Source organism: Benincasa hispida, chromosome 12 (genome assembly GCF_027475165.1).
Source record: "Benincasa hispida cultivar pf3 chromosome 12, pf3_genome.v1.1, whole genome shotgun sequence".
NCBI lineage: Eukaryota > Viridiplantae > Streptophyta > Magnoliopsida > Cucurbitales > Cucurbitaceae > Benincasa > Benincasa hispida.
This window is the reverse complement of record NC_143489.1, coordinates 67,740,285-67,753,745: the sequence shown is the minus strand read 5'-3', so window position 1 is coordinate 67,753,745 and position 13,461 is coordinate 67,740,285. Positions and strand designations below refer to the sequence as shown.

Sequence of the window (13,461 nt, the reverse complement as noted above, 5' to 3'; positions counted from 1 at the left end):
AGATGGTTGGAGTTGGGCGATCAAAACATGACGTTTTTTCATCGCTCCGTTCTTTCTCGGCGTAGTAGGAATGGTTTGTTTTTAGTTGTTGATTCGAGTGCGTTCGACATTCTTCTCATGAGTGGGTGGCAGGAGTGGCTGTAAACTTTTTCCGTGGTAGTTTGGGGTCTCAGTTTGTGGGGTATAGAGATCTTACTCTCGAATTGGGGATATTGTGCAGTTCAGCTGGCTTGGGGAGTGTGTTGAGGCTCTTGGTCGTCCAGTAATTAGGGAGGAGGTTCAGAGGGCTTTATTTTTTTTGTGAAGTTTGGAAAGGCCCCAGGCCCGGGTGGGTTCTCAGTGGATTTTTATAAATTTGCATGGAGTGTAGTTGGTGATGACTTTTGTGATGTAGTTATGATTTTTTTTTAGTCATGTTACCTATCTTGTGGAGTTAATGCCACTACTATCACGCTTATTCCTAAGCGAGCTAGTGCTAAGCGTATAGGGGACTTTCGTCCTATATCCTGTTGTAATGTGGTGTATAAGTACATTCTGAAAGTTATGGCAAAGAGGTTACGGGTGTGGCTTCCAACTTTCATTGGTAGTAACCAGTCTTCTTTTATGCCTGGCAGGTCTATTATTGATAACATTCTTTTGTGTCAGGAGCTTGTGGGGGGTTATCGGTTAAATAGGGGGAAACTGCAGTTGAAGGTGGATCTCTAAAAGGCTTATGATTCAGTAAATTGAGATTTTCTGTTTGGAGTGATTTTGGCTATTGGTACTCATGTACAGTTTCTTTCTCTGTTATGATCAATGGATCTCTTCAGGGTTTTTTCCTGGGTAGGAAGAGACTGAGACAGGGTGATCCATTATCTCCCTTTCTGTTTTGTGATGGTAATGGAAGTTCTTTCGAGGTTGTTAAATAAGCCTCCTGTGTAGTTTAGGTTCCATGACCGTTGTGAAGGTGTTAGTCTGACTCATTTGGCTTTTGTTGATGATCTCATGATTTTCTATGCGACTGACCAGGGTTCTTTGGATTTTGTGAGGATGGTTTTGGCGGATTTTGTGGAGATGTCGGGGTTAGTTGCAAATGAGGGGAAAAGCTTTATGTTTGTTGCGGGAGTGGATTCTGTTGAGGCTAAGGAGCTTGCTGCCTTTATGGGGTTTGCTCTTAGTTCTCTGCTTGTCAGATATCTGAGGTTACTGTTGTTGGCTGGTAGTTTTAAGGCTGTGGATTGCGCTCCGTTGATCCAGAGGATTACTGCTCGTATTAGGAGTTGGGTGGCTCGTTTGCTTTTGTTTGTTGGGAGGTTGCAATTAATGAAGTCTGTAGTTCAGTCCTTTCAGGTATGCTGGTCCAGCATCTTTGTTTTACTTGCTTGTGTCTCTAATGAGGTTAATCGTCTTTGCGGGCTTATTTATGGAGAGGCAAGGTGGAAGGTCATGGTTGTGCGTGGGTTGCTTGGGATGAGGTTTGCTTACTGAAGGGTGGGGGGGGGGGGAGGGGTTGGGCATTAAGCATGTAGAGTCGTAGAACCAGGAGGCTATTATGAAGCTTCTTTGGCTTCTGTTGGTTAAGTCCGACTCTTTGTGGGTGGTGTGGATGGATGAGTATGTTTTGAGAGGGCGATCTTTGTAGGTGATTTGGTGTGAGGCGGGGAGATCCTGGTGCTTGAGGGCTATCCTTCGTTGTCGGGATAAATTTAAGCAGTTGGTTCGTTTGAAGGTGGGTGATAAGAAGAGGTGTTTTGTATGGTGGGATCCGTGGTTGCCTGGGGGTGCGATTTTGGAGACGTATGGTCTTAGGGTGGTGTTTGATGCGCCGAGTATTAGAGAGGCGCGGTTATCATATTTTTTGGATAGAGAGGGAGGCTAGAGGTGGCCTTCTGTTTCGCGTGAATTGCATGAGATTTGGGAGTTGATTTAGGCAGCGGGGCCTAGAGTGAGTGGTGAGGATCATTGGACATGGGTGCCGAGTGCTAATGATCGGTTGTCTAATGCGAGTGCGTGGGAGAGTTTGCGTCATCATCTTCCTAGAGTGTATTGGGTGCGGTTTTTGTGGTCTGGGGGTGGTATTCCTCGATATTCTTTTTGTGCACGGCTGGCTGTGAGGGATAGGTTGGATACTTGGGATTGGGTTAGGAGGTGGAATGTCTCGTCTGATGGTGCGTGTCTCTTTTGTGTGGGGGGTTGGGAGTCTCGGGATCATTTATTCTTCAAGTGTGGGTTTGGGATAGAGGTTTGGTCGGGTGTTGTGTGTCTGTTGAGGTCGTCTCATCGGGTGGCTGGGTGGGATGTCAAGCTGAGTTGGGTTTGTCGAGTGGGGGCAGGTAAGGGGGTGCGAAGTAAGTTGTTTTCGAGTCTTATGGTGTGCTTCTATTTATTATATCTGGCAGGAGAGGAATTAAAAGCTGTATGGAGGTCATCCAAGAACGACGTCTGCTTTATTCCATCTTATTATCTCTATGGTTCGTGTTCGTGCTGTTTCCTAGCATGTTAATCTTTTTTGTCTTCTCTAGTTTTTATTAATTTTATTTCTTCCTTATTGTGTTCGGTCTTTTGTTTTTTTTTTTTTTTGGGTGTTGCCCTCAATTTGTGGGGTTTGTTTTTGTTTCGCGACTGTTTCTCTGGACGGTTATTCTCTTTTCTTTTACTATGGTTTTAATCTTTGATTCTATTAAGAGCTCGTGGTGCCTTGATCCTAGGCTGTGGGATCCTCCAATTGTTGTATGATAATATTACTTATTAAAAAAAATTGATAATTAAATCAATTACAGAAATCTGATTTTAAAGATTTTACTTTATCATTTACATGGATTTGATTTTAACTTGGATTTTATTTATTTTTTTTAATGAAAATTTATTTTAAATAATAAAATTGCTGAAAATATTTATAATTAATAAAAAAATATCACAGTCTGATATTTTGCTATTAATTGTAAATATTTTGGTTCATTTTCCTATATTTGAAAACAACTTTTTTTAATAAAAAAAAAAAGCTATCAAATTTAGTTTCTCACATTTCTTCTAAATTTAAAACAAAAAAGAATTCTTAAAATTTAAAAAGAAAAAAACAAATGAAATTTAGATTTGAAATCTAGCTAAAGCTTCATTCACGTGGATTTGGTTTCAAAATTGGGTTATATTTTTTCTAATAAAAAAATCTATCAAATTTGGGTTTTCATCCTTTTTCCTAAATTTAAAAGAAAAAATCATGTTATCTAAAAATTTAAAATAAAAAAATCAAATGAAACCTAAATTTGTTCTATTAACAGCTAATTTAAACCTTTATTCACGTGGTTTTGGTTTTAAATTTGGGTTTTATTTGATTTTTTATAAAAAAAATCTATCAATTTTTGTTTTTCACTTTTTTCTCCAAAATTTAAAAGAAAAAAAAATCATGTTATCTAAAAGTTAAAAATAAGAAAATAAAATCAAATTAAGATTTGAAATCTAAATTTTGAATTCAAATTTTGGTTTTATTTGATTTTTTTTATATTAAAAATACAATCAGATTTGGTCTTTTACGTTTTTTCTAAATTTAAAATTTTAAAAAATCATGTTATCTAAAAATTAAAAATAAATAAATAAATAAAATTAAGATTTCAAATCTAAATTTGTTTCCTAAATAGTAAACTAAACCTTCAATTTGCATCAAATATCTTTTCTTAATTTTCTTCTTCCGTTTGTTTTGGTTTTGGTTTTAATTTTGCTATGAAGAATTATTTCAAAGGGTAAAACTATTGAAAATATTTACAAGATATTTTAAAATTTTAGAACTATCAATGATAGATATGGATAGGCATTGATAGACTTCTATAAGCGTCTATCAATGTCATTAATAGTCAATCAATGTCTATCAACGTATATCATTGATAGTTCTAAAATTTTACTATATTTTGTAAATTTTGATTCATTTTTCTATATTTAAAAACAACCCTTTTGCTAATTTGATCTCTCTATTTTCTTTTGTAGCATTTTATATATATTGTTTCATTATTATTCTCACATTGTCGTGTTGTTTTTCTTATTCTTAGACACTGTCTACAATTTTTCAACTTCATGTATGTACTTTTTTTAAAAAAAAAAAAATCTTTCTTCATAAGATTTTTTTTAAGTGTTTTATTTGGACATAGATTACGGTTAATAAAATAATCTTTTAAGGAAAATTACTATAAAAAAATTAAAATGAGTTAGAATTGGAGATACAAACTAGCATCTAAAATTGAATAGATAAATTTGTGAATTTTGTACAAAAACTTTATTTTATTAAAACTAAAATAAATGAGTTTATTTAACATTTTTATCGTATTTTATTTTGTGTGAAAACAACATTTTTAATTAGGTTTTAGATTTAAGATTTTTATCTACTAAATTGTGATTAAAAATATTAAAATAATTCAAAAAACGAACAACATAATGAACAATATTTAATAAAATCACATATAACTTCTATAAAAAGATGTATTTTAAAATTTTATAATAAACTAATATAAGAAAATGAGCCTATTAATTCACAAATATAGTAAAATGTCATTATACATTACGAATAGATAGTGAAATTTTGCTATATTTAAAAATATTTATAGCAGTTTTCATTTAAAACAATTAAAAGAAAGTTTTGATCCTATTTAAACTATTAAAAAACGCCTCTAAACTATGGGTAGTTTCAATTATATTCTTGCTACAAATCAATTAAACATTTAAAATTGTTCAATTTTAACTGAAGTTTGGACTTTTTCTTTTTTAAAACAACCCAAAAGTTTTTGTTTTTCCTATTAAACTGACCTAAAAGTTTGTTAACTGATATGCATACCGAAAGTAAATTTGCAATTTAGGGTTAAAGAAACTATAAACTAAAGAACCAAAAAAATGGTGGTGTGGGGTTGAAAAGAGAAGATAACATTTCTCATATATGTGTTTAGATTTACTCGCATAAAATTATACAAACTCTTACATCTATAAATTTGCCACAAAAATCTATAAAAACTATTTTGAAACAAAACTTCAAATTTATAGTTAAAGGGGTTTTTTTTTTTTTTTTTTTTAATAATTTAACCAACTAATAATAAATAATAATAAGGTTTAAATACTAAGTTGGTACTTGTACTTTTGATTTTTTATTCATTTTGGTCTCTCTACTTTCAAAATGACCATTTTGGTTCCTATACTTTTAACTTTGGTTTATTTTGTTCTTTTTAATTATTATACTTTCACTAGTTCATTTTGATCCTTTAATTTTTAAAAAAGTGACTATTTTGATCCCCGTAAAAATGAAAATGAAGAGACCAAATGAACTAAAGTTAAAATACAAGGATTAAAATGAATATTATGAAAGTATAGGAACTAAAATGAACAAAAATTAAAATAATCGAAACAAAAATAGATAGTTTGAAAGTATAAAAACCAAAATGAACTAAAATTAAAAGTAAAGTAAGAAATAGTATTTAAACCTAATAATAAATAAGGCCATGTTTGATAACCATTTCGTTTTTTGTGTTTAGGATTTTGAAAATTAAGCTTATTCCTTCCTCATTTCTTACAATAATTTGCATTTTTGTTAAATATAATAGTTGAATTCTTAGCCAAATTCCAAAAACAAAAACAAGTTTTTAAAAGCTATTTTTTAGTGTTTATATGCGTAATTTTCAAAAGCAAAAACCAAAAGTTAAAATCCTATTTCGTAACTTTTTTTTTTTTGAAAATTAAACTTATAGACTCTACTTTCACCCCCAAATTTCTTACTTTATTATCTTTTTTTTTTTACTAATAGTTTAAAAAATCAAGCCAAGTTTTGAAAACTAAAAAAATAAGTCTCGTTTGATAACTATTTTGTTCTTTTGTTTTTGTTTTTGAAAATTAAGCCTATGACACTCCTTCCACCTCCAAATTTTTTCCTTTATTATCTACTTTTCACCAATGGTTTAAAAAACCAAGCCAAAATTTGAGAACTAAAAAAAAACTTTTAAAAAGTTGTTTTTTATTTTAAAATTTGGCTAATAATTCAACCATTGAACTTAAGAAATATGCAAATTACTGGGACTAAGTTCAAGAATATAGTTAAATTTTAAATTAATGACAAAAATGGGTATATGGGAAATTTTTTTAAAAAATAGGTGGAAATGGAAAGTATTGATAAAAATATCGTAGTTTTGATGGGGAAGGGAAATCGTGTACCGTACACGATTAGGCTTTAATCCAGTCAGCACCATATCAACACAGTCGATGGACTGGTCAAGCACGTACTCGTGACTGGGTCCATGGTTTCCATAATCCTGGACCCAGTCCACGATTACTTTTTTTTTTTAAAAAAAAAAAAAAATCAATTCAACTGTTTATTTTCTAATTTTTAGGTAACAAATTCCTTCATTACTAAACTTAATTATATATTTAATCTGCAATGAAAACTTAATTATTCTGTACTCATATTAAAAAAAAATTATGACTTCACTAAGTAGTAATCTCTCTACAAATAAATAAATATCTCATGATACTAAAAAAAATTTACAATTAGTTCTTTAATTTGAAAATAGAAGTATACATGAAATTTAAAGATAACCCTTTAGCCCTTACTCCACAGGGTTTCGTGTGCTTCTAAATTACTGTTGTTGTTGTCATCTACGACGAATATGTCTTTGATCAGTCAATAATATTGAATCGTCCTGTTTGTTGAATAATAATTTCTATGTTGACCAATGTTTTGTCACACATTGAATCCAACTCTGATAAATCGTGTTGCACTAAATATTGTTATACTTCTTTGATAAAATTATTCTGTACAATGAAAAAAATTAATATTAAACAATATTCATATAATATATTTGGGAAATGTCTGATTTTAAATCTCTTACCATGTAGTAATAGTAAGCGCGGTGTGATAAATCACCTCGTGATTGAATCACCTTAGTTGGAACACTTCAAAATTTTGTTGTAGTATAATTTTAGTAATTTATATTAATTGGGAGCATTTTTGGAATTTTGGACATTTAAGAATAATTATTGGAATTTGATTATTGAAGTTGGAAATTTATGTTGGAAATTGATGAAGGAATTAATTCCAAATTGGAAAAGGAGGAAATTTAAGAAAATAATGGGAATTAAGAAAAGAATAAAATAAAATAAAATATATTATTTTATTTTTATTTTATTTAATCCTTTCCTTTTCTTTTTTTTTTCTTTTTTTTTCTCTCCCCCCTTTCTTCTAGCAGCCACCGAGACCCCTCCCTCCCCGACCTCCATCTCTCCCGCACCTCTCCGCCGCCGCCTTTCAGCCGTTACCCTAGCCGCCGACGCATCGCCCCAGTCGATCGTGTTTCCAGCCACGCCGCGCGAGAGACCCTTCGTCGATCGTTCCGTCTCTCGTCCGTTCTGCCCACGTCAACGTCGTCCGCTTCAGCACCAATGTCGGATCTTCAAGCCACGACAGATCTGGTAGTCGCGCTGCGTCGCCGTCCAGCCTCCAGTTGCACCGCTGCCAAGATCTGTCCAGCCCCCTAGCCGCGCCGCTCCCCTATTCCAGACGACGTCGTCGTCACCCTAAGCCGCCAAGACCGTTCGCGTGCAGTTCCGGCTTCGTCTACTTCTGTCACCGCCTTGGTGGACGCCGACAAACGTTTCCCAGCCGCAGTGATTGTGTCCATCACCGATCTATCATTTGGGGTAAGGTTTCTGCAGTCTTGGTTTATTATTTTTTTTTGTTGGATTCTTGAATACCCCTCTATTTTTTGTATAAGATCTGATCACGAAGTGTTACCATCTTGTTATATAACACCGTTCATATCAGACACTTCACTTAGATGACCATAGATAACATGACTTTGAGGGGCGGTCAAACGATGTGGTGCATAATTGTATTGTTCATTAAAGAAATGAGATGTAACTATAGGGGCAAAGAGGTAAATTGGCCTAGCTATACTTACGAGCATCTGATGAACATAGAAATATATCTGTGGTAAGAAGTTCGGCTATTGGTCTTACAGTTAACGAATGGTGGATCTCGTGACTAAAGAGTTTAGTCACCTATTCACGTACCATTGGAGCTTCGAGCCACAGGTCCATTAGATCCCCTAGGTAGCTTGGATAAAGTCGAGAATCAGTGTTTGGGTCAGTTTGAAATGTTTAAATTGACAAAAGAGAGTTCGATTATATATGATATAACTGAACTGATAAATTATATATGATATAATTGGCTAAATGTATGAGATAGAAGAAATTAAATATAAATATGATTTATATAAAGTGGAGGAGAAATTACTATAGTACACATTTGATATCAAACTATAGGGTAAGAATATAATATGATTACATTCATTTATTATTAAATTGGTTAATTATGAGATACTTGGTTGAATTACTTTCCTCAATCGTGCATTAGTGGGAGTAGCTGTGTTCGGTATGGTAACCGAAGAATGGAATGAAAATTGGTTCATTTGGCAAAAAGTTCAAAAATAATGCAATCGATGTGAAAAAGTATCGGTCGCCTAGCTTGAGAGCCTATACGATAGAGTCTCATCGTCTAAACGATCGCACACCAGCGTCTAAACGATCGCACACCTTTCTCTAAACGATCGCTTAGCTTTCCTAAGTGATCGCCTAGCATGCCACGTTTTCTAAACGATCGTATACCTTTTACTAGACGATCGCTTAGTAAAACCAAAACGATCGTGTAGCTTTGTCTAAATAATAAGCACTCCGCTATACGATAGCTATCTCTCCACTTGCTTATCGTCTATACGATCAATTTATTCCTCCTACCTCTATCAAATTCACCAAAGACCACACGTTAGATTCCTCTTAGAATACTAAGGGCTCCAACTGGTGGTGTCGTCCCTGCTGCTTACTTGTTCATGCTTGTTCGTGTTGCTGTCGTTCATGTAGATGATAGTGTTGCCGCAGCCGACTGATTTGTTGGGTGATAGAGTTCGTGTAGAGGTTCTTTCGCTATGTTTGAGTTCGTTTTTTAAGAGAGTCTTCAACGGATATGAGAACTCATTCCCTTGTTTTTTTACTTATCAAAGCATGTTGGTAATTAGTGTTAATTGCATAATTATTTGTTAGAATGTGTGTGTTATATATCGATCATAATGAAATCGGAAGGATCTGAACTCGCTCATGGATGCTCTTCGTTAAGAGTTCCTTCATTCGAGGCGTTGTTCATCAAGAAAGGGACCAATTTTTGGCAGAATATTGTTAAAGTTTGTTAAGTTTTTGGTAAGTAGTTGATTGGTTATTTTTTGGATTAAGAGTGATTGTCTATAATTAAGTTATTAATTTTCGATTTAATTTATATTCAGGTTGACCAACTGATTTGAGTTTTGGAATTTATTTTGGACCAAGCCACAACTTTGGGTAAGAAAATTAAGAATTATTTGGTTCATTCGGGTATTGGAACTAAGCTATTTTTATTAATTGTAAATTTGGATTATGCTTAGGCATGATTCAAGATTCATCTAAGCTAGGAGGAAATCAATTTGCTTGTCACTTAGACATAATTTTGAGGTAAGTAATCTTACTATTGGAACTGCCCTAGTGCCAGGCAATAATAATTATGATTTACAGAGGATCATTAGTTAACATGATATTCATGTATGCCTTCATTGACTGAGGTTTGAAAGGACTAGAGTCAGTTATTGATAATTATGATTTATTGAGGATATATTAATGGTGTAATGTTTATGTATGCCTTGTTGGCATGAGGGTTTAAAAGGCTAGATGTGCATAGAGATGTTTGAATGCTACAATGATTTGAGCATATTATTATTCTTGGAGATCCTACTGAATCTGGGGATGATGAGATGTATATGTATGTTATGGGACTACGACGATGAGATATATATGTATGTTATAGAACAATGATGATGAGATGTATATGTAATGAGACTAGGATGACGAGAGGTATATGTATGTTGTAGAGCCATGATGTTGAGGTGTATATGTTTGTATACAACCATGTCGTGATACTTATGATGTTGAGATTGTGATAGTGTCCTCACTGATTAGTTAGATGCCCACTAGATGTTGTGTTTCCCTCGGGATACACTAGAGGTGGTGTTATCCTTCGGGATTCACCCGAGGTTATGTTTCCTTGGGGATTCACCAGAGGTTGTCTTTCCTTCAGGATTCACCAGAGGTAGCTTGTATTTTCTTTGGGATTCACTAGAGGTGGTGGTTTCCTTCGGGATCCACTAGAGGTTGTGTTTCCCTCGGGATTTACTAGAGGTGGTGCTTTCCTTTGGGATTCATCAGAGATTATGGGTCCTACGAGACTTACTAAAGGTAGTGGGCATACTTAACTATAGTAGGATAAAAATCAGTTTTTCATGTATGTGTATGTCCTATGAGGACTAGAGAAGTTTATATGTTTCCACCAGAGGTAGGCATCTAGAGGACATAGATGCCTAGCCTAACCCCGGTAGTGAGGTTACTTACTGAGTATTTTATATTCATCATTTCTCATGTTGTTTTAGGTAAAGGTAGAAATGCACTGGCGATTGATAAGTGGAATCCGTGATCGAGCCACTGAGATCAGTTTTATGCTTCCGCTCATGATATTTAGATTTCTTTTCATGTTTTTCAACTTTTAGTTTTGATGTTTGAAACTTACTATTAAGATTTGTTTTCAGATCTATTTATTATCATTTATGATTTATGGGTACCCTATTGTTTGTTTTTAATATTTGAATTCAATGAAGGACTTTTGAATTTACCTTATTTATTTAGCATTTATTTCATTATAAAAGGGTGTTGTTTTAAGTTCCATGAATGCATGTATTTAGTAACGGCCTACCTTGAGTCCTAGAGGGGTCGGGTCGTTACAATAGTCGCCTGATACAGTTGGTCTATTTGTATTTCTCCCTGTACATAATAATCATGTCGTGCATGCCAGTAGGATATATATTCTGCGTGAATTCGACGCCAGTCTTGGTCGTCCTCAGATCAATCTGGTGTAATGTTGGGAGTGTATAGCACAACAAAGATATCGTTTGTCGCAGATCGAACTATCTCAACACACAATCTAGATGATGTCACTCTACTATATGGAAGCATATAAGAGGGTTAACGGTCAACCAGATGTCTTGACCGTCACAATAGTAATCAAGTAGTGATGACCAAATATCTTGCGTGTACAACGTCCAATTAATTTGACAAAAAAAGAAGATAATTATACACTCAATTAATTTGACCAAATGTTTTAAATATTCATTTATATATACATTTGTTACCTGATTGTGCTTCAGTTTGTCAAATATTTTTCGATATATTAGCAACATATTTTCTGCCTGTTCAGAGGCAGCTAATACACCACTCTATCTAAAACTATAAAAAAATATAATTAATTTATATTTTTACATAAAATGATAACGAAATAAATATATAAATGAAATAATATCTTACGCTAAGTGGACGATGACATGGGGCCTGTAATTGTGATACCTCAAGATCAGTTCTAACCAAATTTTGGATTTCAATACTCATAAAATTTGAATCAAGTTGTGAATGATCTTATGTCATTTCTGAATACAAACATGAGTATTTCCCTTCAAGTTTGGTGATATCGAAGATCCCATGAGTTTTAGGCCGATATGCGGTAACCTCCAATCACAACCATCCTTCCACTGTTTGCATCTCACATACCAAATATCTTGATTTGATTCAACTACAAGAATCTCATAGTGTTTTGTCACGCAGTATTTTTTTGCAGCAAGTTGTAAATCTTCTTTAGTACTGTTCTCCAAAGTTTGACCCTCGTTCACATGTTTAATTAGTAATTTCCCAATTTATTTGGGTGAAAATATCTAATGGTACCAATTCAAGATCATGTTCCTCACTTCTATCATTTCCAAATAATTCATCAAGTTCAACATCAATATCACTGTCTCCATCATTTCCAGGTTCAAGAATACTAAATTTTTAGGATACATCGACATATTTATTCAATTTTTTTCAATTGTTATATTTGACAAAAAAAAAATGTTAATACGATAAAAGAAAATTGTTTCTTCTTTTTCAAGAAATCCAAATATTTTCTTAAATCAACCCAACAAAATCACCCAAAAAATAGCCCAACAAAATCTAATACATTTAAATTAGTCCAAATAAAAACAACAAAATAAAGAGGAAAAAAATCATATAAATAATTCCATAAATTAGCCCAAATAAACAACTCTATAAAAGCCCAAGTATACAAATTCATATATTAGAAAAAAATAAAGAAAAAAAATTACCTAAGGCGGACGACGACAAAGATTGGAGAAAGCAGATGGTTGATCGACTCACGGTGGTAGTAGCAACGAGATCGAAGACGGTGGACGATGGCGGAGTTGGAGATCGACAGTAATAAGGAGGAAGAAAAGGAGAAATGTTTCGAATGGGAGGAAGAAGAGGAAGGGCCATAGGTGGTTTAAGGGACCACTAAGTCGTGTACTCAAGGTCATTGTGGACCTCATCCACGATTACCTGGTCAACATTGCATGAATGTCCATGTGACAGTCTACACGTGCCAAGTCACAGGTAGTCGTGTACCAGGTACACGGTTCAAACACTTATTTTTGTAAATAATTTCTACCAAACCCTATTTTTGTTAATATTTATTAAAATAACATTATTTAAACAATTCAAATTATTGTAAGAAATGTGGATGAAATAAACTTAATTTTCAAAAAAAAAAAATGGTTACCAAACGGGGTTGTAGCTTTTCAAAAGTTGTTTTTGTTTTTGGAATTTGACTAAGAATTTAATCATTATACTTAGGGTTTCTACACATATAGCCGTAATTATAACCCAATATTATACTTATGTCTTGAACTTTTCATTTTTTTCCATAAATGTCATAATGAGCTTCATATTTTCAAGAAAGTAAGTGACATTTTACTCTTTAACCCTCCAAGCGTTAAAAGAAAATAAAAAATGCAAAAGAGGAAAAACTTTTCATCTTCCACTAACATTCCATTAATGATTTATTTTTAATAATTTCATTTTTCTCATCTTTTCATATCCAACCCAAATTTCATCTTCTGCAATTTCTCTCTCAAAACTCTCTCTTATCTTTCCGTTGCCGCCTCCCTCCCTCTCTCCACTTTGTCACTGTCAACGAAACGCCTGTTAAGATCCAGTCGCCGCCTCCCTCCGTTTGGGTCACTAACGGATTTTCATCGCCTTTTTCCTCAGATCCGGTGCGTGGAGCAAACCTTCTGACAAAGGGTGAACAATCTGGCGCATCTTCTAGCGTGTAGGCGAGCAAATCTAGCACGGGGCATTCTTTCTGGCACTGAGCTAGGAGATTTAGAATTTTTCTGGTGTAGGCAAGCAGATCCAACGTGGGGTTATTTTTCTCTCATGGGGCAAGTAGATCCAACGCAGAATGTGTTGGGTTTGATGCTATAAATCTCATAGGGTCCTATAGTTTGTGAATGTTATGTACAAACTCATTATTTATTTAATAAAATATATGATATTTTATTATAATTTTTGTTGCATTAA

The 13,461-nt window shown here is 33.7% G+C and overlaps 1 protein-coding gene and 1 long non-coding RNA gene across 3 annotated transcripts; both read left to right on the top strand.

Annotated features, from left to right (window-relative positions):
- The first annotated feature begins 543 nt into the window (after positions 1–543).
- LOC150032159 (uncharacterized) lies at positions 544–2,390 on the top strand. Its single transcript, XM_090308423.1, has 5 exons — positions 544–693; positions 810–896; positions 1,009–1,329; positions 1,910–2,293; positions 2,379–2,390. The coding sequence occupies exons 1-5, from the start codon at positions 544–546 to the stop codon at positions 2,388–2,390; spliced, it is 954 nt and encodes a 317-aa protein (XP_090164549.1).
- A 4,733-nt stretch (positions 2,391–7,123) lies between these two features.
- On the top strand, positions 7,124–9,553 carry LOC120092616 (uncharacterized). 2 transcript variants are annotated; one of them, XR_005486092.2, is made up of 3 exons: positions 7,124–7,641; positions 9,276–9,330; positions 9,414–9,553. It is a non-coding gene; the product is annotated as an uncharacterized LOC120092616 (long non-coding RNA). The 2 variants fall into 2 exon arrangements; XR_005486090.2 differs by lacking the exon at positions 7,124–7,641 and adding an exon at positions 9,055–9,192.
- Positions 9,554–13,461: the final 3,908 nt, after the last annotated feature.